The sequence below is a fragment of the Podarcis cretensis genome, assembly GCF_951804945.1.
Source record: "Podarcis cretensis genome assembly, chromosome: 13".
NCBI classification, from domain to species: domain Eukaryota; kingdom Metazoa; phylum Chordata; class Lepidosauria; order Squamata; family Lacertidae; genus Podarcis; species Podarcis cretensis.
Genome location: NC_137182.1, coordinates 50,964,786 through 50,989,714, shown reverse-complemented (window position 1 = coordinate 50,989,714; position 24,929 = coordinate 50,964,786). Strand labels below are relative to the sequence as shown.

Below are 24,929 nucleotides of genomic sequence, written 5' to 3'. Positions count from 1 at the left end.
CTGCACTTATAGGAGATGAAAAGTTGTTGCTGCATTTATTTAGTTTCATAACATAATAAATTAAAAAAAAAACTTGTCAAATTTAAAAACCTCTTTATTTTGGAAGTGAATGAAGCTGGTGGGCAGGAAGTTCCAGTTAACTGGATATCATTTAGAGCATTTAAAACACAACAACAAATCCAGAACAGCTTGTGTGAAATCAAGGCTGTTCTTGGTGAAAGGCGTTGTTTTTTTCTTCTTCCAGCCTGATCCTGGTGAGTTGGCTTAGTAGATCATTCCTTTGTTGTCATCGCGAGGCTTCTTAATCTTCTCGTAGTTCTTCAGGGTGATGTCGTAGACCACAGCCTAGGAAGAAAGAGATATTTTGAAACCTAGTATTTGGGGGGTGGGGGGCGAACAGCCTACTTCAGCTGCATGAGGTGCGTAAAACTAAGGAGCAGCTACATGAAGCTGAGGAGGAGGTAGACATTTGAGCGCACCCACCCAAAAACTCCTTCCCCGCTAGCACATTCTCTGGATCCAGGAAAGCAGGTGCAACAGGAATTTGCTATACAGTGGATCCTCTGGATATGAATTAAATTTGTTTCGGGGGTCCATCCGCAACCTGAAAAGTCTGTAGGCAGAGGTGCCGCTTCTGCGCACGGCACAATTGAGCGCTACTGCATGCGCATGTGACGAAACCCAGAACTATTTACTTCTGGGTTTGCCACGTTCGTAACCCGAAGGTTACGTATCCAGAGCGGTACATAACTAGAGGGTCCACTGTATTGCAATTCCGTGTTTGTAAATAAATCGCTAGACTCAAATTACCATTAACTCCAAAGTTAGCCACTGCAAAACCTTAACACAGAGCAAACAGGAGCACAATTTCATCGGAGGTGCCGTTAACCTCTGGAACTCAGAGTCACAGGATGCGCCTGTCTTTTTAAAGAAATGTCATTTGTGGTACAGTCCATGGGACGCGGGTGGCGCTGTGGGTTAAACCACAGAGCCTAGGACTTGCCAATCAGAAGGTCGACAGTTCGAATCCTCACGACGGGGTGAGCTCCTGTTGTTTGGTCCCTGTTCCTGTCAACCTAGCAGTTCGAAAGCACGTCAAAGTGCAAGTAGATAAATAGGTACCGCTTTGGCGGGAAAGTAAACGGTGTTTCCGTGCGCTGCTCTGGTTCGCCAGAAGTGGCTTAGTCCTGCTGGCCACATGACCCGGAAGCTGCACGCCGGCTCCCTCAGCCAATAAAGCGAGATGAGCGCTGCAACCCCAGAGTCGGCCACGACTGGACCCTAATGGTGAGGGGTCCCTTTACCTCTTTACCATGGGAGATGAGCACAAGAAGGGGGCTGGAACTATTTATGCTGAAGCCTGCTCAGACTTTTTGATGGAGACAGGTTACGTGGAGAGCAGGCTAGCTGGTGCCTACTCACCTATCGTGAGTCAGCCTGTACAATGCAATGATGAGTGTTGCACATTCACATTCCTATGCATCATTGCTCTGCTTATTGCTTGGATACAGATGGCAAAAAGCCCAGCAGCAACACAGATGCTCCCCTTTGCCCCATAGCCCCACAGCGCCACCACTCACATAGATGTTTCTCAGCTCGTTGACCATGTATCGGATTTCGGCATATTCCGCCTCGTCGATTTCGTGCACGAGTTGGCGGTAGTCGCCCTGCGAGTGACAGGAGGGAAAGTCAACGCGAGAGATTCAGAGAACGTTCCCGAATACCAGTAGCGAGGGAGGGAGAGGGTGCTCTCGTGCTGAGGTCCTGCCCGAGTGTCTCTCGCAGGCTACTGTGAGGACACGAGGCTGGACTAGATGGGGCATTGGTCGGATTCCAACGGCCTCTTCCTGCGTTACATAACCCTTGAGCTGTTCCCGCCACATGACTAAGGCAGGAAGGAACTTACCACGTGTGGACTTTTGGCTGCCTTTGACACTGCGTCGCCCCGTTCAGAGTAATACCTGGGAAACAGAAATGAGGAAGAGCAGGAATGAGTTGATACAGATCATGAAGGTCTCCTCTCTCTCGAGGCTAGGACCAAAACCAATGTCTTTAATTATTATTATTATTATTATTATTATTATTATTATTATTATTATTATTATTATTATTATTATTATTAATTTATACCCCGCCCATCGGGCTGGGTTTCCCCAGCCACTCTGGGCGGCTTCCAACAAAGCACTAAAATACAATAACCTATTAAACATTAAAAGCTTCCCTAAACAGGGCTGCCTTTAGACATCCTCTAAAAGTTTGGTAGTTATTTTTCTCTTTGACATCTGGTGGGAGGGTGTTCCACAGGGCAGGTGCCACTACCGAGAAGGCCCTCTGCCTGGTTCCCTGTAACTTGGCTTCTCGCAGCGAGGGAACTGCCAGAAGGCCCTCGGTGCTGGACCTCAGTGTCCGGGGAGAACAAAGAAGAAGAAGAAGAAGAAGAAGAAGAGGAGTTTGGATTTGATATCCCGCTTTATCACTACCCGAAGGAGTCTCAAATAGGCTAACATTCTCCTTTCCCTTCCTCCCCCACAACAAACACTCTGTGAGGTGAGCGAGGCTGAGAGACTTCAGAGAAGTGTGACTGGCCCAAGGTCACCCAGCAGCTGCATGTGGAGGAGCGGGGAAGCGAACCCGGTTCCCCAGATTACGAGACTACCATTCTTAACCACTACACCACACTGGCTCTCAAGTGACAAGGAAGAACTTTCTGACAGTAAGAGCCGTTCCGACAGTGGAACAGACTCGCTTGGAAAATGTTGGATTCTCCTTCCTTCGAGGCTTTTCAGCACAGTTTGGATGGTCACCCATCCTGGATGCTTTAGTTGAGATTCCTGCATTACAGGGGGTTGGACTAGATGAACCCCAGGGTCCCCCTTCCCTTGCAACCATTCCGTGATTCTATGACCTTTAGGTATTTGGCAGGCTGTTGCAAGATAGGAAGCAAATGGAGAGGCTCTTACGGTTGAGACTGCGTTCGTGGCCCTGCGCTCAGATCACCTGAACACTCTGGGGAGTTTGGGGGACAGCTATGGGGGGGGTCAGGGATGCGGGTGGCGCTGTGGGTTAAACCACAGAGCCTAGGACTTGCCGATCAGAAGGTCGGCGGTTCGAATCCCCGTGCGCTGCTCTGGTTCGCCAGAAGCGGCTTAGTCATGCTGGCCACATGACCAGGAAGCTGTACGCCGGCTCCCTCAACCAATAAAGCGAGATGAGCACCGCAACCCCAGAGTCGGCCATGACTGGACCTAATGGTCAGGGGTCCCTTTACCTTTACCTTAAGATGGGCACAGGGATGCGGGTGGCGCTGTGGGTTAAACCACAGAGCCTAGGGCTTGCTAATCAGAAGGTTGGCGGTTTGAATCCCCGTGACGGGGTGAGCTCCCGTTGCTCGGTCCCTGCTCCTGCCAACCTAGCAGTTCGAAAGCACGTCAAAGTGCAAGTAGATAAACAGGTACCACTTCGGCGGGAAGGTAAACGGCGTTTCCGTGCGCTGCTCTGGTTCGCCAGAAGCAGCTTAGTCATGCTGGTCACATGACCCGGAAGCTGAACGCCGGCTCCCTCGGCCAGTAAAGCGAGATGAGCGCCGCAACCCCAGAGTGGCCACAACTGCACCTAATGGTCAGGGGACCCTTTACCTGTTGGGGGGTCTGTAGCAGAGGAGAGACCCAATCACACACCCTTGACCTGTGTAATCCTCCACACTGTTGCTTGCAGTGCTGACCCAGGAGAGAACTGGATCTGGATCTGGTCAGCGGCCCAAAACCTTATCGCCCCACCCCACCCCACTTGCTGTGGACTATGGTTGCTTTAGTTTCCAGCAACTATTCTTTAGAAGCATCTCATTTCCCACACAAGGTGGGATGGTTTGGGGTTTTGTGCTCCAAAGATGCAGAAAGAGTCACCCCCTTTTGTTCGGCTGTTAACGGTGGCTTTCGATTCACCGATGTTAGTAAATTACAATTCACTGCCTTATGAGTGCGGTAGGAAATCTCCACACACCCCCCACCCCAGAACTGACCAACTGCACGAGAGGCCAAATTTCACAGGTCACCTTCCCTGCCCTGAAGCCCGGATCACTTTTCAGGTCTCCTTTAAGTCCTCCCCGTCCTGATCCCCAGGCCTTTCTAGGTCATATGCTATCAATCTCCCAAAATCGCAGACTCAGGACAACCTTGCCTCCCCAAGGCAAAACCACTGCTTTTCAGTTTGCTATGCTAAATCAGTGGATGGAACAAAGAGAATTTGCAGAGAAAGGGCACACAAGGGAAATTGATCATTTCCTTTTTAAAGGTAACAAAGAATGGCGGGGAGACAGAAATCAGAAGGACTTTTTTGGGGGTGAAAAAATTATGCTCACTCAAAATTAACATGTACGTGTCAAAAGAAAACCCACTCCCCAGGACAAGAAACGCAAATGGACTGACCAAAATCCACCACCACCAACTTGGGTGCAATTATCCGTCACAGCACCTTTTTCCAAAAACCGATGATTCGAAACACCTGTTTATACACCTGTTTCCCTGCGGTGGTGACAGCGCACAGCTCCAGGTGTGTGTGAGAGGGGGGTGGCACCCGTGAAAAGGCTTGGGGGAGGAGAGAAAGTTAGGGAGGGTGGTGGAAAGCGAAACAGGTGGGAACTTTCAATTAAACTTTTCAAATCGGCACGCTAGGGAGCACCGAAAGATTTCTGTTGCTTCTCGGGTCTCAAAAACGGGAAAAACCTCAATTATCCATTGCAAGGATTGTCCGCAGCACTGTGACCTAGATTTTGAATTAACGAGTTCTGGGCGTGTTTGCATCCACGCTCTCCATCGTTTGTGCTCGCCCACACGCCTGCTGAGCAACCAACCAATTTAGGGCATCCATGCAAAGTCCACAGTGCGAGTTCTCGGCCGCTCCCACATGTTACAGGCTGAGTTCACCTTTGCTTTCTCTGCCCAACTGCCAGGAAGCTGCTCAGCTCCACAGCAATTAGCAATCCAATACACCCTAGATTTAATTCACAATCTCTCGCCACCCCCCAACCACCAGGGAACTATAGTGAACCCCACGGAGCACTCCAATTCCCAGCAGCCTTGGTTTTAGCAGAAATGTTATAAAGGACTAAGTAAAAATGGATTGTTAATTGGTGAAAGAAGAGAATGTAAAATTACAGTATATTAAGATAAATTATTAGGATAAAAACAAAGATGGAAAGGATTTGCTGAAATATCTAACTGAACTAGAATACAAAAAAGGGAGGTGTGAGGAGGTCAAGGAAACAAGCAAATGAAAGATAAGTTATGGGAAGGTTTGATTTGTTTTTTAATTGTTTGTATTTTACTGTTCTTTTTTTTGTTTGTTTGCTTTTACTTATTGTGATGTATTGTCTTGTTTTTCTTTTGCTTAATTTGTTGTTTTTTCTTTTTTCCTTTTGTAACCTTTAAAACTTGAATAAATATTATTTTTTTTAAAAAAAAAAATACAATTCCCGGCAGCCTTAACAAACTGCAAACTAGGAGCAGGGAAGATGGCTCCCAATTCAGTCCTCAACATCTCCAGTTGAAAGGAACATCAGGAGACAGGAAAGGTCTCTGAGTAAGACACCGGCGATCAGATGAAGGCGGCTTCATCTGAACATTTCGGACATTTTATACATAGGAAAGCAAGGTCAGCGTTTTAGGCCCGGCAAGAGCAGCCAAGATGCCGCCTCATTTTCCGGCACGGCTTCCCCGTCTTCCGGGAGGGCAGGCAGAAATCCAACAGGTGAAGCTTTCCTCATCACAACACACACACACACACACACACACACACACACAGAGTACCATAAAATACTGTATTTTTTGCTCTATAAGACTCACTTTTTCCCTCCAAAAAAGTAAGGGGAAATGTGTGTGCGTCTTATGGAGCGAAGGCAGGCTGCGCAGCTATCCCAGAAGCCAGAACAGCAAGAGGGATTGCTGCTTTCACTGCGCAGCGATCCCTCTTGCTGTTCTGGCCTCTGGGATTCAGAATATTTTTTTTTCTTGTTTTCCTCCTCCAAAAACTAGGCGCGTCTTATAGAGCGAAAAATACAGTAACTAGCAAAAGGATGGATTTTCGCCCTTTGTGAAGCCCTGTGTGTGAGATGGAAAGAGTTGCCTCCTTTTCTCCTCCCCACAAGCACCTCCTTAAGGTCCGGCTGTTGCTTGGAGTACCTGTTTCACCTGGGAGGGACCTGTGCAATCTTTGGATCTCGGGTCAGGGAGCTTAAGCTGCGTGGAAGAGGAATTAGTTTCTTCTGAAGCGCCGCTCCATTCATCAGATGGGGGAGGGAAGGAGGAAACCAACTTGCCTCAACTCAGCAGTAAAATGAGTTCCCCCAGCGAGCCTCTTTAGCTGGGACAGGCAGCTGACCTATGTGGCCTGCTTTCAATTGATAATCTTATTATTTATTACAATACGCTCAGAGGTTTTACTGCAACCGAGCAGTATATAAATACTGTTCAATAAGAACCTAATGAGAACCTGAGGGATCCATCAATTTGTCCAATCCCCCTTTTTTAAGCCACCCATTTTGGCAGCCACCGTTGATTCTTGTGGGAGGGAGTTCCGCAGTTTAACTACATCCTGCGTGAATAAGTCCTTTCTTTAATCTGCCCCCAAACTTCCAACACTCAGCTTGATTGGCTGTCCAAGATTTCTAGCGATATTGGGGAGGGGGATTTCCCCCTATCTACTTTTTGTATCCCATGCATAATCTTACAAGCCATCTCTTACATTTTGCTTAAACTTTAAAAGACCCCAAATGCTGCAACCTTTTCTCCTAGGGGAATCAATCTGTCCCCTTGCTGGTAATTAAGAACTAAATCAGTCCTTCTCAGGTCTAGGATGTGAGGGGAGTTTCAGCCTGAAACATATAGGAAGTACAACATTCTATGGTCTTATGGTCTGTGTGTGTGGTTTTGCGAGCTGCAGGGTCCGGGAAAATACAATGCCATCCAGGGCTGTAAAGACTGCGGAGAGAATAATTGGGTGCACTCTTCCCACCTTGGATCAAATCTATGCTTCCAGGTGCCATAAGAAAGCTGCAGAGATAGCGCAGGATAGTGCGCACCCCGGAAATGATCTCTTTCAGCTTCTGCCTTCTGGAAGAAGGGACAGGGTTATAAAGACTAGGACTAGCCGCCTGAGAAACAGGTTCTATTCAAATGTGATTTTGGTTTTAAACGCAGTGTAAGGTAGTCTCTATGGGAGTATATTGTATTTAATTATAGGGTATCAGAGTTTTTAGGGGGCTAACTAGGCTGGGATAGCAGGCGGCTTGGTTTTTGAATGTCTGGTGTAGATTTTTTCAATTTCGTTGTTCTGTATGGGACAATGACAATAAAGATTATCGTATCGTATCGTCTACCCTTGTTTTAAAAGCATTTTAAAAAAGCGTTAAGAATGTTCTGCAGCTGTGAATTTTGCGACCGTGTGGATGAAGGTACGTTGTATTCTTGCCTTCCTTGTCCTAGGCTACTGGCCAAGGCTGATGGAACTTGTAGTCAAAACTTCAGACAAGCACCAGCAGCCCGTGTGGTGTTGTGGTTAGAGCAGGCTTCCTCAACCTCAGCCCTCCAGATGTTTTGAGACTACAATTCCCATCATCCCTGACCACTGGTCCTGCTAGCTAGGGATCATGGGAGTTGTAGGCCTAAAACATCTGGAGGGCTGAGGTTGAAGAAGCCTGGGTTAGAGTGTCAGACCAGGGTTCGAATCCCCACTCAGCCATGAAGAAGAAGAGTTTGGATTTGGTGTCCTGCTTTATCACTACCCTAAGGAGTCTCAAAGCAGCTAACATTCTCCTTTCCCTTCCTCCCCCACAACAAATACTCTGTGAGATGAGTGGGGCTGAGAGACTTCAAAGAAGTGTGACTGGCCCAAGGTCACCCAGCAGCTGCATGCGGAGGAGCGGAGACTCGAACCTGGTTCCCCAGATTACGAGACTACCGCTCTTAACCACTACACCACACTGGCTCTCGCGGGGTGAACTTGGGCCAGTCACAGCCTCTCAGTCTACCTCGCTGGGTTGTTGTGTGGATTGAGTGAGGAGAAAATTCACCGAATTTCCCTCTTCCTCAGTATTTTTCCCCCTTTTAAACCAAAAATAGGGAAAAGGGGAAGTTGGAAGTGCTCTGCCTCCGATTTCAGACTCACTTGGCAATCTGAGTCTGGAAAGTTTCCAGCTTTGTCCGAGCCGAGGTCAGCAGTTCGTACACTTTTTCCTGGAAGAGGAGAGAAAGACGAGGGTTATAACGGAGGAAGTCCCCAGTGCGATGACAGGGTCCAAGGAAAAGGGAACGGGAAACATGGCGAGCAAATCTTGGCTGAACAAGAATAATTTCTGGGCCCAAAACAGATTGACTGTCTACGTAACATCTCTGCTAGCAAAGGGGCTCTTCTTAATCCCGGGTGTAGCTGCAGTTAAGAAGAAGATGAAGAAGAGTTTGGATTTGATATCCCGCCTTTCACTCCCTTTAAGGAGTCTCAAAGCGGCTCACATTCTCCTTTCCCTTCCTCCCCCACAACAAACACTCTGTGAGATGAGTGGGGCTGAGACTTCAGAGAAGTGTGACTGGCCCAAGGTCCCCCAGCAGCTGCATGTGGAGGAGCGGGGAATCGAACCCAGTTCCCCAGATTGCGAGACTACCGCTCTTAACCACTACACCACACTGGCTAACGGACCAGGAGGGCAATGCACTCTGCACATGCTCGGTGGCACACACCACCGCTTTCAGATTCTCCCACTGATCTCTTTGGGTACGTGGTGCACCAACTGCCAGCTCTCTTGATAGTGCAGAAGATGAGTTGGATCATTATTTTCCTATGAAGGAAAATCATTTGGGCGCTGTACCGCCTAGCATATAGAGTCAGAGCCAGTGGTGGGTAGAAGCAGAGCCGAAGGACGACAGGGTCTCTTTCGCGCTCTCTCTTTTTCTGGACTTACTCAAGCGACAAATCAGGTGTCAAAAAGAGCCCCATGGCTCAATGCAGTCAAGGGCCCCAAATCCCTCCACTCCTCTGTGGTTTAGAGGGAACTTTGATTGAGTTTCCACTGAAATGAGGCTGCATTTTAACATTGTATTTTAATCTTGTTTTTTAAGCTGTATTTCAATCAATTGTTTTTATATTTGGTGTTAGCCGCCCTGAGCCTGGTCTTGGCTGGGGAGGGCGGGGTATAAATAAAATTTATTATTATTATTATTATTAAATAATTTGGGGCGGCACTGCTGAGGTCTGCCACCAAAAAACCCATTCCATAGCTATACAGTGGTACCTCGGGTTACATACACTTCAGGTTACACATCCTTCAGCTTACAGACTCCGCTAACACAGAAATAGCGCTTCAGGTTAAGAACTTTGCTTCAGGATGAGAACAGAAATCGTGCTCCGGCAGCGTGGCGGCAGCAGGAGGCCCCATTAGCTAAAGTGGTGCTTCAGGTTAAGAATAGTTTCAGGTTAAGAACGGACCTCCGGAACAAATTAAGTACTTAACCTGAGGTACCACTGAACACCAGTGTGCCTATACTAAAACTAAGGCCTGGTTGTATAACACTGAGGAGTTGCGAGATGTGCTAGAGGTAACATCCCATTGGGCTGAGAAAAGTCCGCTAGGACACACAAACGTAAGAACATCCTGTTCTCACAGCAGCCAAACAGATTCCCGTTCTGTGAGACCCATAAAGGTAAAGGTAAAGGTACCCCTGCCCGTACGGGCCAGTCTTGACAGACTCTGGGGTTGTGCGCCCATCTCACTTAAGAGGCCAGGGGCCAGCGCTGTCCGGAGACACTTCCGGGTCACGTGGCCAGCGTGACATCGCTGCTCTGGCGAGCCAGAGCCGCACACGGAAACGCCGTTTACCTTCCCGCTGGTAAGCGGTCCCTATTTATCTACTTGCACCCGGAGGTGCTTTCGAACTGCTAGGTTGGCAGGCGCTGGGACCGAGCAGCGGGAGCGCACCCCGCCGCAGGGATTCGAACCGCCGACCTTTCGATCGGCAAGCCCTAGGCACTGAGGCTTTAACCCACAGCGCCACCTGCGTCCCACATGAGACCCATAAGTGGGACCCAAAAACAAGAACGCTCTCCTCTTCTGCAGTTTTCAAAAACTGGTCTTCAGAAGAATCATCATAATTATATTATTGGTACCCTGGCAGTCTTCTCCTCCATGGACTGTCTATTCCTGTTACAACACTGTCAACAAATACACACACACACACACACACACACACCGAAAAGGTGTTCGGGGAGAGCTGGGAGACCTGTGGGCCAAAACTCACCTGGACAGCAACCCCGAAATTATTGCCGTCCTCAATGCGCGGGACCAGGAGTTGTAGCCACAGCGAGATCTGGGCAGAGAGGGAGGGAAGAGAGAATGAGACTCTTAATCTCTTTTTTTTATATATATATGTATATACATTTTTATTAATTTTTTACCATATCAATTCCAGCAGTCATACAACATATCTTCTCATCTTATACAATGTTTTGGACTTCCGTCAACACCTTGATGATTTTTCGTTCTTTATCACTTATTCTGCGTTTTTAATTTCTGTATTGCATTTAATAACTGATCATTCTTTTCATAGTCTTTCTTGTAATATTTCAGATAATCCACCTTACAAAACTTCTGCCAGACCTACTAGCGTAGCCTCTTCATCACAGCTACTTTTCAAATAGTTCATATATTTACTCCAGTCCTCTAAGAATCTCTGATCCCGCAGGTTTCGAATCCTTGTTAATTTATCTAATTCTGCATAGTCCAGAGACTCTTTATTATTATTATTATTATTATTATTATTATTATTATTATTATGGTTTAAGGTGCTGCTTTTGCCCCTTAAAGCCCTTCACGGCCTAGGACCCTCGTACCTACGGGACCGCCTCTCCTAGTATGTCCCACGGAGAGCCTCAAGGTCCATAAATAGCAACACCCTAGAGGTCCCGGGCCCTAAGGAAGTTAGACTGGCTTCGACCAGAGGCAGGGCCTTTTCAACACTGGCTCCGGCCTGGTGGAACGATCTGTCCCATGAGACCAGGGCCCTGCAGTATCTGATTTCTTTCCGCAGGGCCTGTAAGACAGAGTTGTTCCGCCTGGCCTTTGGCTTGGGGCCAATTTTGATTCCCTCCCCCTCTTTCTTTTTTCTTTTTCCTTTCTCCTCCTGTGATGAGGTTGCATTTTAATATTTAAATGTTCCAATATTTTAATTGTTGTATTTTAATCTTGTTTTTAAGTTGTATTCATTCAACTTGTTTTTATTATTGCTTGTTAGCCGCCCTGAGCCCGGCCTTGGCTGGGGAGGGCGGGGTATAAATAAAAATTATTATTATTATTATTATTATTATTATTATTATGTACTCAAGTTCTCACCCTGGGCCAGCAGGGGGATACTGTAGACAGTTCAGGTCCACATATGCAAATAAGGGATCGAAAGTGACATTCAGTGATTGGATAGTTACAGAAAATGGTTACTGTTGCGTTCTAATGGAGCTCTATATAAGCAGGCTGGCTGAACCCTTCAGTTCAGTTCTGTTCTGGCCTATGAATAAACAAGAGCAGTTTGAATAATCGCTGTGTCGTCTGATATGTTCACCTACAACTTAACAATTATTATTATTATTATTATTAGGCTGGATGACCCTTGGGGTCCCTTCCAACACTGAGCAGGGCGCTAGGTCAGCACGTCTGGTTGTGCAAAAGGGCAAGCATGAGACCCATTTCCTCCGGACCCCTCACCAAGTTCAGCTTCTCCTTCGTGCCCTGGATTTCGGGCTTCACGCGGTTCAGCAGGGTGGTGATCTTCTCATTGTGGCAAACTGGACCGCAGGGGGGCGCTGGGGGGAGAAGGAGGAAGAAACGTCAGAGACATCACACCCTCAAGGTGGCGCTTGGCACATATGCCAACGGCCGCCATCTTAGAAGAGAGGAAAGCATGGAAGCAGTAGCAGAAGAGACATGTCAGGAGTGCTCTGATGGTGTTTCCTGCTTGGCAGGGAGTTGGACTCGATGGCCCTTGTGGTCTCTTCCAACTCTTCTATGATTCTATGATTCCCTTGTGTAAAAAAGAAAGGGCAGAGTTCTTCCAAGACGGCTGCCAGCCATGAGTAATTGCATTTTTATTTTTTTAAATAACCTCCTGATTAAATGGGACTGGGGGCAGGTGGTAACAGCTGGTAACTGTGGCTTGTGGCCAACCAAGTTCTCCGCTGAAGTGAATGAATCTACGTCAGCCATGCCCATTCATTTCAATGGGTTTACTTGGATACAATCCAATTATCTTTCCTTAGGCTCATCTTTCTCTCTTTCTTATTATTCTTTGTTGATTAAAAATATACATATCTATACAAACATTATGTGCTATCACTTTACATATGAAGAAAAAGAAAATAGTAAATATTAGTAAATAGAAATATTTAGTAAATAGAATAGGTAGTAAATAAAATAGGTAGTAAATAGAAAATTTATAAAGTAATAAAAAAAGGAAAAGGAAATAAATAAAGAAATAACAAAGATACAAAATAAAAAAGACAAGATAACATTATTTACACAATAAAAGTGTTCATTCTTCCCATCCTTCTCATTATACTGTAATATTGTGCTCAAGACATTGATTCCATAAATCATATTTTGTTGCATTGTGCGAAATATGAGCAGGCCAGGGCTGAACTGATATTACCCTTGCTGGTACCTTTCCTGGGAAAATCAGAGGCTCACTATGTCAGGTTCCTATTGGAAGACCGGACAAAAGCTAAAACATTAGCAGTGGCAAAGTTTTTATCAGTGGTTGTAAGAACAAATGAGCCCTATCTAAACAAAATGCTTGATTAACCTGGAGGTAGGCTGTATGAACTGTGTATTGATTTGTAATGATTTGTAGGGTCTCTGGACCGTAATAAAGATTGTTGTTGTAATATAAACATTCTTTTTTATCGTTAGCCTCGTCTTTCAACGGAGGCCTATTGTCCAAGGCCACCGCCTCCGTTTGATAAAATAGCAAATTTAATGAATAAAATAAATTTAAAAACATTTCCCTCAGAGAGCTGCTATTTCCCAGAGTTCCCTGGGAAGGTGGGTTGACCGTTAAACCCCTCTGTGAAGGGGAACGGGGACCTCCTAAGCGCCCTGAACAAACTACAGTTCCCAGAATCCTTTGCGGCTGTTCAAAGTGGGGCGACACTGCTCTAAACGCACAGTGCGGACGGGGCCTGGCTAGTAAAACATCGCAGAATGCCGCCCACTGGGACACCTCTCGCTCCCCATTTCCACGGAAAGGCTTCAAAACGTCTCCCTGCCAGACGTCACAGGGAATCCTGCATACCTTTATCCTCGTCCTCCGATTTTTTTGAGTCCTTCTCCTCCGTTTTGGAATCCTTCTCTTCTTTCTGCGCGGGAATAAAGGAACGCGATCACAAAATGCACAAGGGGAAGGCAGAAAGAGAGCCACCCACCAGTACGCAAAAGCATTGGAAGGGATCTCGAGGGTCATCAACCCGCTGCAATGCAGGAATGTTTTGCCCGACACAGGATTCGAACCCGTGACCCCGAAGTTAAGAGACTCGCGCTGCACCGACTGAGCTACCCCAGCACAGAGGGGTGACTTTTTACAGTCTGAAGGCCACATGCCCTTGTAGGAAATGCCAGAGGTTGCAGGTTGACATGTTAAGAGCTGTACCAAACTGTCATGGCTCCCCTCCCAAAGAATTCTGGGATTTGTAGTCTGCTAAGGGCGCTGAGCGCTGTTAGAAGACACACACCCCATTCCCCTCACAGAACTACAATTCCCAGAGTTCCTTGTGAAGAGCGACGGACTGGGAATTGCAGCTGTGCGTGGGAAACAGGAGTCGCTCAGCACCCTTAACAAACTACAACTCCCAGAATGCTTTGGGGGGAGCCATGGCTGTGATACCACAGCGCATGGTGCGAATGTGGCCACAGAAACGGAACTTCCTCCTTCTTTTTAGCAACAGAATGGAGAGAAAAGGTCCTCTTCCAGCCCATCACAGGTAGCAGAATCTGAACCCGTCACCCGCCAGTCCACAACTGTTTCCCTGTCGCCTGAGAGTTTACTGATTTCCTTGGGCGGAAGAAGGAAACAGGAAAAGGAAATATATCCCTCTCTCTCAAGAACACGTCCCAACTGTAATGTTTGATGCATTACAGTATTTTAATATTTTGTTGGAAGCTGCCCAAAGTGGCTGGGGAAGCCCAGCCAGATGGGCGGGGTATAAATAATAAATTATTATTATTATAAATTATTATAACTTCCTTTCGGATCGCCTGAACAGAGAACGACAAGAGTTGGCAGAAGCAAAAAAATCTTAATTTAAGCCCACCAACAAAGGGCATCTCAACTAACACGCACTAGACGACACCCAAAGAAACGTAATTACAGGGATGGTTGATCTACCTAGAGATTATGCTCTTTGTGACAAAAGAATGGGGAAGGCAGAGATATAAATACCCCCACAGCCCCGGGGACAGGGAGGACTAAATTCACAGCACTGCTTAACAAGGAAGGAAGGAATTGCAGCTGTTAAGATCGGCTCCTTCCAGTCCTCCGGGCAAGAGAGGAAGGTACGAATTAAATGAGAGACGTAATATTGAGGTCACCCACCCCCAACCACCGCCCTCTCAACTGGGATAGTCCAGTTGCGCAAAAAATAAAATCTGGATGTGGGAAACTAGGGCGAAAAGTGGCGCCACATCTGGAGATGAAGGATGGAGGTTGATTCACCTCGCAGGGTCGTTGTGAGAGCAGCCTTAATGGAAAAGTTTGGAAAAATGAAGGCAGGGAGGCAAAGATTCGAGGCATGTTGGTTTCGAAGGCAGCAAAAATACAGCACACAGAAAGAGCTTCCGTGTAGGACCAGAAATGGGGGGAATCTGCGATTTGCTGGGATCTGATCTGTTGCTGCCCCACACTCTCAAGGTCCAGACCCCCAACCCAAATCATAGCTGTCAACTTACAGATTTGAAAATAAGGGACCAGCAGCCTCAAAAATAAGGGATCAGAAGCCAAAATAAGGGATTTTGCGGGCACAGGTATGTTCAACTTCTGAGCCCCTCTGAGCCAAAGGCAGAAAGCCCAGCCAGCAGCCAAACGAAGCCTCAAGCCGTGGTTCCCACAGCGCAGCAACCCGGCAAAGGGGATGCAGCAAGGAAAACCACCGTCCCCTCTCCGCTGGGAAGCGCTGAGCAAAGGCGAGTCCCCAGGCAAGGCGGCTGATTTGATTGGCACAAGGCATGCAAGCTCCACCACCCCCAGTCGTTCTTAGACTCCTTATTGGGTGAGCAACGCAGCTGAGCAACACAGTTGGAGCCTCCCTCCTCCCTGGCCGGCAGGGAGAGAGGGAGGGAGAGGAGCTGATTCCTTTGAAAGCTGGGAAATTTAAGGGACATCATCATTAAGGGACAGCAGCGGGACATGGCACTGGGATAAGGGACTTTCCCGCCAAATAAGGGACAGTTGACAGCTATGACCCAAATCCCTTGCCCCACTCACCTCCCGCTGCTTGCGACGCTCCTCGTCTTTCTTGGGGTCAGGGATAGGGATGTCCAACTCGACACGGAGCGAAATCAGGTCCGAGACATTCAGTTCAGGGGACTGGGGAGGGGGAAGACAGAGAGAGAGATGAAGGAACAGGCTTTGCAAATCCCCACTTCTCGTTGCTGCCCCCAACATCCGAGTCTTGGAGCGGGGTGTTCCTTAGCCTCAGGAATAAAAGAAAGGGAGGACTTTATATACCGTATTTTTCCGTGTATAAGACTTGGTTTCCCCCCCTAAAAAATAATAATGTCTGAAATTTGGGGGCGTCTTATACACGGATAGATTCCCCCCCCCATTTTCTTAAATTGGAGTCCCCCCAAATAGGAGGCGTCTTATACATGGGGGCGTCTTATAGACGGGGAAATACGGTGATTTAATAGAATTCATAAGGAATCCTCAGACAGAACCCCAAGGGAAAAACAGCTGTGAAATCAACCAGTCAACAGCAAGCCATCATCACCAAATATCTGGAAAAACAGGTCAGGTGTCAGAAACATGGTAAGGAAAGAGCAAGGGCAACATTCTACATATTATTATTTAATATTATTTATTTGATTTCCACGCCACTTTTCCTGCCAAACAGAAGGCAAATAGGAAGATCTGCTGTTTGGGATCTGGTTTAACTGGCTACCGTTTCTAATTGACCCCCAATTCACCCAAAATCATCCGAGCTACACAGCTTGAACCTGCAGTTCACGCAGGGAGGCCATTTTCCTGGTCTTCTCTTCCCATGCAGCTTCCTTCATGAGGTCTAGTAGCCCAATCCTATGTGGGTCAACCAAGAAGTCAAGTCCTAATGAGTTCCTCAGGACCTCCTCCCAGGAAAAGTGTGATAGGATTTTTATGGTCTTAGGGACGCAGGTGGCGCTGTGGGTTAAAGCCTCAGCGCCTAGGGCTTGCCGATCGAAAGGTCGGCGGTTCGAATCCCTGCGGCGGGGTGCGCTCCCGCTGCTCGGTCCCAGCGCCTGCCAACCTAGCAGTTCGAAAGCACCTCCGGGTGCAAGTAGATAAATAGGGACCGCTTACCAGCGGGAAGGTAAACGGCGTTTCCGTGTGCGGCTCTGGCTCTGGCTCTGGCCAGAGCAGCGATGTCACGCTGGCCACGTGACCCGGAAGTGTCTCCGGACAGCGCTGGCCCCCGGCCTCTTAAGTGAGATGGGCGCACAACCCCAGAGTCTGTCAAGACTGGCCCCTACGGGCAGGGGTACCTTTACCTTTACCTTTATATATGGTAATGTTCATAAGTGTACCAACCAAGCACATACATAGATCAGCACAGGAAGGCCAAGCTGGAACCATTTTGATTTCTAAACTGAGCAAATGTTTTCTCTGCAAGGTCAAAGTGGGAAACCTCACCACGGTCTCTTTCCTCACAAACCCTGTCTTAAGGACACATTTAAGATCAGAATAGGGTGTGAGCCTGTGACCTGGCCCAGGAACTAAGTATTTATCACTACAAAAGACTGGCCGGGCTCCCCAGGCAATCCAATCAAGTTGCCTGCCAGACAGGAGATAAACAACAACAGGAGAAAAACAATATTCAAATTTCTATTTTAGACTGCCTTTTCTGTGATGTAGGTGTGATGTATCTGAGGGGTGGTCTTAGGTTACACCTCTTCTGTGATGTATGTATGATGTTTTTGAGGGTGGTCCTGATCTACAGGGTGGTCCTGATCTACAGGGTGTTGCCCTGTTGCAACAGATCAATAAAGATCAGGCTTACTAGCTGCTTTGCTTCTCAATATTCTCTGGTTGGCCTCTGTTATTCTCTCCTAACAATAGGGAACCTATGTAAGGACTCTATATGGGCTCTTGGATACCCCATAAGGGAAAAGGACAATTTTTGTTTACAACAAAAGCATGTCTAGAATTGCAAGCTGGAGTCAATTTAAGCCCAACCTTTCAGTAGCAAGCATTCCTCCATTCGAAATATTAGTTTTGATCCCTTCATAAAATTATAGAACACCATTCTGATTTTTTTTTCTTGTCTTCCCTCACATTGTTCCAATCCAAGCCCTTTAGATTTTAGAACTGTTCAACTCTGTAGCATCCAAAATCCCATTTGGTTCTCCCAAATCTTGGGGGGGGGGGAATCTCAGCTGATCATTTGCAACAATTCCCTTCGCCTACAGCAATTTCCTAGGACGCAGGTGGTGCTGTGGGTTAAAGCCTCAGCGCCTAGGGCTTGCCGATCGAAAGGTCGGCGGTTCGAATCCCTGCGGCGGGGTGCGCTCCCGCTGCTCGGTCCCAGCGCCTGCCAACCTAGCAGTTCGAAAGCACCTCCGGGTGCAAGTAGATAAATAGGGACCGCTTACCAGCGGGAAGGTAAACGGCGTTTCCGTGTGCGGCTCTGGCTCGCCAGAGCAGCGATGTCACGCTGGCCACGTGACCCGGAAGTGTCTCCGGACAGCGCTGGCCCCTGGCCTCTTAAGTGAGATGGGCGCACAACCCCAGAGTCTGTCAAGACTGGCCCGTACGGGCAGGGGTACCTTTACCTTTTACCTTACAGCAATTTCCTATTTTTCTTTTAAATGCTGGCTGCAGAAAACCATTTGCAACCCCCTTGCTGCCTGCATCCCGCAAGGAAGTTTTACCTTGAGAAAATTACTGAGCTCCACAATCTTTTCTGGGAAGCGTCTGGCGACGAGTTCTTCAGCCTTGGGGAAGATAAGAGGTTGTGGAGGAGTGAGAAAAAGGCCTTAGACAAGAGAAATATCGGAGGACAAGTGGAAAGAAAACTCTAGCAGATTAAAAGAGAAGGGGGGAGGGAAACAGATGCACATTCGCACAACCGTCCAAAATAAAATAAAATGCAAAGTCACAGGAAGCAGCTCCCCTCTGTGGAGGCCTAAAATCTTAGCAGCAAAGCTAGCTTATTATATCCGGTATTATGGTGGCTGATCTCTGCTTACTCGAAAGGAACTAGAATCTTGTGCAGTTTTGTGGCAAAATCAAAAACAGAATCGTTCGGAAACCGAAACGTACCAAAGATGGTGTTAGCTCCTTCTTCTGCTTTAATTCTATGTTAAACTACTGAAAACCAATTTATTTTTAAAAAATGGAATGTAAAATGAAAGGTATGGCAGCGGGGCTCAGAACTTGCCTAGAGGTTACATACTTTGAAACGGGAATGTGGCCCCCCAAAATCCCAAGCGTGTGGGAATTGCACTCTGTACATGCTCAGTGGCTAAGTGAGGGGTTCAACCATGTCAGCAGAGAGGCAGGCTCTGGGGCAGATATCCAGTTTGGTTTAGCTTTACCTATTCCCCTTCCCAAAGGAATAAGCTTTGGGGGTGCCTCTGTAGTAAAAGCCACAGGGTTTTGGGGGTGCTGGGGGGAGGAATAGTAAAGGAAAAAAAGATGGTTGCGAGCCTCTTACCTGGGTACACAGCTGCTTCTTGAAGGAGTTCACCTGCACAGCGGAAAGAGAGAAAAAAATGAAACTATGGATCAAAAAAATGTACAGAGTCAGGACAATAGCCAGACGCATCTGGGCCCCACGCCAGGCCCTCTGGGGCAGCGTCACCTGATCCTGGCACACACCTGTCGGCCTCACCGCTTGGTCTGCCGCCTGATGAGGCAGAAAACAGGGTGCCGGGGAAATTTAAGGACTATTTGAATCAATATTGTAATATAAAAAATTAGAAATTACTTGAAAGAAACAAATAGGCCTAGGATTAAATGAAGTTATAATGAAATAAATGGGATTTAGAATGTTCAGAAAAGCGAATAAGATGGGACTATAATTGGAAATTGTTTTGGTTCAATAATGATATTGGAAAGCTGTTACTTTTAATTACAAGGAAACTCAGAAGGGAGGGATTTGAGGAAGTCAACCGAGATGTTTAAAAGGTTGGGTTTGTGAAAAATTAAGTTTGTTGTTATTGTTTATCTGTTTATTGTTCCCTTTTTTCTGTTTTCGTGTATCATTTTGCTTTGTGGTTTGTGTTATCGTTGTGGAAAATCTAATAAAAAAATTATTAAAAAAAGGAAAAAAAACAGGGTGCCGGTTCCCACGCAGGTGCCAAGCCCCCCCCCCATCCAGACCAACCCACCTTTAACCTTTCCTCCAAAGCTGCCGTCCTGTGTGTTGTTCAGGGACAGGACTCAAACTTCCTTCCCAATTCGGATTTTAAGTATCCCAAATCTCTCCCCCCTGCGCTCCCCATTCCAGGCAACCCCCCTAGAGCCCCCACCCTCTCCATTACAACAGGGTAAAGGTGCGTTTGCCTAAGATGAGTAGGTTAGGATCCCCAACAGAGAACTTTCTTTCTTCCCAGGCCTCCCCCGCAAAAAAGCGAAAGTGAGGGGGGACACCTGTTGGATTTCCGCCTGCCGCGTTCTGAAAAGCGACAGGAGGCTTCCTCCGGGCAGATTCTGCCTCTGCTCTTGTAGTCCCCCCCCCCTTTTTAAAAAAGCACACCCCTAAAATTGAGACCCCCACAAACACACCAGCCTCTCCATGACGACCCCCTCCCCAAATTTATTCCACTTTACCTTTGCCTCGCACTCCGGGGAAACCTCCAAAGTAGCCATGGCGCCGGGTTCAAGGCTGCGCAAAACCGGAGTGGCGAGTGGCGGCTTTTGGGGTTGCAACAGCGAAGGGCCGAACCCCAAAAAAAAACCCCGGGAGGCGAAGTTGCAAAGTGGCGCGGGAGGCTGGGAGCGGCCGGGGCAAGTCATGCATCAAAGCGAAAATGAAAGGGGAGGGGAGGAGAAGAGAAATGGGGAGATGCAACCCGCGCGGAGGAGGAGAAGGCGGGGACTTCCCACTGCTGGAAGGGGAGGCGCGGGAGGTCCCGGCAGGCAGCCATTCAACAGGGGCAGCTTCCCCTCCTGCCTGTTGCATCTCCGTCCGGGGTTCAAAGAAACTCAGCTGGCAGCAAGGCTCGTTTTGGGGAAAGCCACACAGATGGGTGGGGTATAAATAGTAGTAGTAGTAGTAGTAGTAATAATAATAATAATAATAATAATAATAATAATAATTTATTATTTATACCCCGCCCATCTGGCTGGGCCTCCCCAGCCACTCTGGGCGGCTTCCATGGAAACCAAAAATACAGTAAAATATCACACGTTAAAAACTTCCCTGAATAGTGATATTATTATAATATTATTATTATTGGACGGGGAGAGCATCAGCTGGGCAATGCAGACGGACCCCTGAAGTTCAGTCGTCAATTGAAATCCTGAGATGCTGCCAGCCAGTGCAGGCAACGCTTGCTGGGCTAATATACATATATATTTAATGCAATGTCTTAAAAGGGAGTGAGGGTGGGGCGCAGAACATGCCTAGAGGTTGCATGAAACGGGAAGGTGCCCCCGGCCCCCCTAAAATCCTGTGTAAGAATGCCAGCAGGGAATATATTTTACTCTTTTTAAAAATGACTTTTTAATACACCTACACCCCCCAAGGAGTTCAGGGCTACAAACATGGTTCTTCTGTGTCCAGCTTTCATTTGAAGATCACTGCAGCCCTGTGAGGTAGGTTAGCCCCAGAGAGGAGGACTGGAAGGTGCGGGGTTTGAATCAAGTTTCTCCGGCCCTTTGGCACAGCCCGATCCGACCACTAGCCCACACTGCCTCCCGGGGATAGAGCTCCCCCTGCTTCTATGCGGCATGCACCAATTTCTGCAGCTGTCTAATGCGCCTCAAACTTTGTGCAGAGTTTTCCAGCTGATGTTGCTTTTCAAAATGAGAGGTTGTGGAGTGCGTTTGTCCCGCCTCCATGAAATTTAGGGGGGCTTTCTGCACCCTATTATCCTCACAATCACTCTCTGGAGTATTTTAGGCCTGGAGGAGGAGGAGGAGGAGAAGAAGAAGAAGAAGAATGTATAATTCCTGACTTGAGATAATCCAACCAGCCAAAGAAGGGAAAACAAACAAGCCATTTAAAAAATAGAATTATTATTATTATTATTATTATTATTATTATTTTGGACGTGGTATGGGACTTGCCTTTCCCCCTCTACTTGTGAATGAGCATCAGCTGCCTTAAAATTGCCACACTGGGACCTTCCACTTTCGGCCAGTCTTTTTTCCCTGGCCGGAGAGAGAGAAGGCTTGATTTATGATAAACAACACAGCTGTCTTGAACCAGCAGGGACTGTGCTTTTGGGGCTGGTTGTGGAACATCAGCCACCAACATTAAAACAATGTATATCGCGGGCTGGTGTTTTTTTTTAATTTAAAGCCCAATTATGCTAACACTGAACAACATCCTGGTACACCGAGTTCCACAGGCTGTGTGTGCATTGTGTGAAATTGGTACAACTTAGCCAAGTCAGCTTTTAAGGCACGTCTACATACAGACTCTTAGCAGGTTGATGTGGTTTTCCGAGCGCATCGCTCTGGGTCTGGCATTTCCACCATTTATTAAAATGGTGAAAGTCTGGCTCACTGGGAATCAGAAGGTTGGCGGTTCGAATCCCCGCAATGGGGTGAGCTCCCGTTGCTCGGTCCCTGCTCCTGCCAACCTAGCAGTTCGAAAGAACGTCAAAGTGCAAGTAGATAAATAGGTACCGCTCTGGTGGGAAGGTAAACGGCGTTTCTGTGCGCTGCTCTGGTTCTACAGAAGCGGCTTAGTCATGCTGGCCACATGACCCGGAAGCTGTACGCCGGCTCCCTCAGCCAATAAAGCGAGATGAGCGTCGCAACCCCAGAGTCGGCCATGACTGGACCTAACGGTCAGGGGTCCCTTTACCTTACATTCGTAGTCTGAATTTCAAGCCCCCCCCCCAAAAAAAACAAACCACACACAGGACAACGAATAGAGAACAGAGCAGGCCCCATTTTTATTTGTCTCTAGAGGGAAGAAGAAACCCCTTGGTTGTTCTTGCTTGCCTTCTGGGGTGGGAGAGCAGGGGGCCCTCAGTTCCGTTTCTTGGCCTCCCCAGGGCTCCCCTTGACAAAGAGGCCCGTTCCCGGCCGGCCGGGAGACCAGCGCCACCGGTACCAGCCGCGATAGGTGAGGAACCAGCAGAGGGTGGCGATGGCGGCGCCCACCACCTTGTGGCTGTAGTCGTAGAGGTAGACCACGGTGCAGGCCAGGAGGAAGTTCCACAGGGCGAGGAGGAAGACGTTGAGGAGGAAGATGAGGCGCAGGGGGACGCCGGCCGGGTGGCCCTGGGCCAGGTAGCGGCGGAAGACGGAGGTCTCCTCCACCATGAGGAGGCAGCAGAAGGTCAGCAGGAAAGTGTGGCCCGAGACGTCGTAGCCGTGCCACGTGTGGCCCTCGTGCAAACACGTCCACTTGTCCGGGAGGTTGTTCACCAGGATGCCCTCGGGCACGGGGTCAAAACAGTAGCCGGTGAGGTTTTCGATGAGGAGGAAGGTCTCTGTGGCCCCCAGCCAGAGCCCAGCCCCCACGCCCAGGCGGCTGAGGTGCCTCAAGGTGAGCAGAACCCGGTGGGTCGCCAGGTAAACCACCGAAAGGATGAAGCCGCCCAGGAAAATGCACGTCCAGCCCCAGGCCGACCGGACAAACTTTCTGCGAGGGAACAAGAACAGAGGAAAGTTAGCAGGGTGGGGCAGGAAGGCGGTCCGCTGCCCCAATGCTGGATTTAGCCCAAATTGGGGAGAGCAGAGGAGCAGAAGGCGAAGCACCTCAAAGAGCGGAACCCCAAGCCATGGAGGAAGGCAGGAGAATTCCCCCCCAAAATGGGGCCGCCAAACAAATGGATGGGCAAGACCCCAAATACATGACATATCCTGCATACAAAGCATAACCTGCCTGGGGAAAGTGAACAGGGGGGTGGGGAATACAGAATATTTTTCCAATACCTGACGACAGTGGAGAAAGGTTAACATGAACATGGATGAGAAAATGCCATTTCCCAATATGGAGGAATGGCAATGGGAACTAACGGAGGTAAAGCTATTAACCGATAATAACAATTAGGGATTCCCTCTTGGGCTTCTCGTGGGATGAAGAAATGAAGGGCACTGTGACATTTTGGCTAAAAAGAAATTTGGCTTAGCAGAAAGCAGAGAAGATGGAGAGTGAATGTCTTAAATAATCATTTTCTAATGCCGGAAAATCAGAAGTTTGTCCCCTTTATATTTAATGTTTCTCTCTGTGTCCTTTTACTGTCTCCTTTTCTTGTTCCCTTTCGCTCTATCCTCTCTTGTCTTTCTTATTCTATCTGTTCCAGATAATACTGTATCGTGAAAACTTGAACAAAAATTATTAAAAATGAATAGTGGAATATGAATCTTTTTAGAGATGTCTGGGACCTATCAGCCATTCTGATATACTGTGATGCATTTGACCCCCAAAACTAAGAGTTGCGGAAACTTTGCTATGCTGAGCTCCGAACGCACAACTGGTTTTTCAACCGGTGCTCAAAAGCACTGGGGATAATACGCCTGGTGTGACAGTATTGTGCCCTTGGGAAGAGATTCCCGGCAACTCAAGTCAACGGCTGCATTTGGCAGTCAGAGAGCGGATGGCATCACTTGACCCCAGGATATTCGGTATGGATGAACCAGGGATTTATCGCTGCTATACAAAGCCTTGTTTTCTGCCAAGCTGGTCTCCCGCCCGCCTTCCCCATGCATGCAACCACAAACATGTTTTAAGAGACGCCCGCGATCACTCACATGTTGAAGAAGTTATGGTGGTTGGCAAAGATGGCTCGGGGGTTCACGTAGAACTGCAGCAGCGGCCCAAAAATGACCACGGCTGCCAACCAGAGGTGGTAAGCTCGCCGGAGACAGGGCACCCCCAGCAGCCAGGCATACTGGTTGCTCCAGAAACACACCAGGCCACGGCAAAGGGCTTGGGCCCAGCTGGCCCGCCTTGGCCAGCAGGGAGGGCTTCTTGGCCCCTGATCCCTCTGCCATCCCCCCCACCTGCACAGCCAGAGATGCCAGAGGAGTCCCGTCCCTCCTCAGCTTCGGGACGACCCGAGGTGGGTGGGTGGGGGGTGGGAAGAGACAAAACTCTTGCGGAGAGAAACGTCGTCCAGAGCTGATCCTTGATGACAGGTGTGGGGATCAAATCCAAGTTTGGCGTGAGCAGCTGACCGGGAGTAGGAGGGGAGAGCAAAGCAGACTGGAAAAATTGGGGTGGGGAGAGGGGGGGTGTCACTGCGCCAATGCACACTGAAGAAAAAACAAAGACCCAACCCCCCCCCCCTTTTTAAAAACCGAAACAAAGAGAAAATTTCAACAGCTTTTATTGACGGCAATTGCAGTTTGCACAGACACCCGTGTTGGATGGAAGTGTGCAGACATCTCAGGAAAGAGATTCTCCCCCCCCCCCCCGACCCCTGACGTACAAGCCTCCCCCTTCTATGCTGGGGGAGTGTGTTTCCGGAAAAAAACAGCTTCTCTCTTTAACCAGAAAGAGAGATTGAATCAGGGTTAAATCGACTG

General features: G+C 48.1%; 2 protein-coding genes and 1 long non-coding RNA gene across 3 annotated transcripts in view; 1 reads left to right on the top strand and 2 right to left on the bottom strand.

Annotated features, from left to right (window-relative positions):
• LOC307202364 overlaps positions 1-24,929 on the top strand; it is a 237,422-nt gene that overhangs the window by 114,368 nt on the left and 98,125 nt on the right. Inside the window, exon 2 of the long non-coding RNA XR_013832852.1 lies at positions 6,030-7,180. This is a non-coding gene — a long non-coding RNA (uncharacterized lncRNA). The remainder of the gene's footprint in view (positions 1-6,029; positions 7,181-24,929) is intronic.
• Positions 74-20,349, bottom strand: PSME1 (proteasome activator subunit 1). Its single transcript, XM_079952121.1, has 11 exons — positions 20,049-20,349; positions 18,931-18,963; positions 18,146-18,208; positions 15,507-15,608; positions 13,323-13,386; positions 11,741-11,838; positions 10,284-10,352; positions 8,161-8,228; positions 1,907-1,961; positions 1,581-1,667; positions 74-345 (listed from the first exon to the last, which is right to left on the bottom strand). The coding sequence occupies exons 1-11, from the start codon at positions 20,232-20,234 to the stop codon at positions 265-267; spliced, it is 906 nt and encodes a 301-aa protein (XP_079808247.1). The 5' UTR covers positions 20,235-20,349; the 3' UTR covers positions 74-264.
• On the bottom strand, positions 22,322-24,433 carry FITM1 (fat storage inducing transmembrane protein 1). Its single transcript, XM_079952134.1, is given in 3 exon segments — positions 22,322-23,040; positions 24,153-24,346; positions 24,348-24,433. Coding segments are annotated over 3 exon segments (861 nt in total). The 5' UTR covers positions 24,396-24,433; the 3' UTR covers positions 22,322-22,421.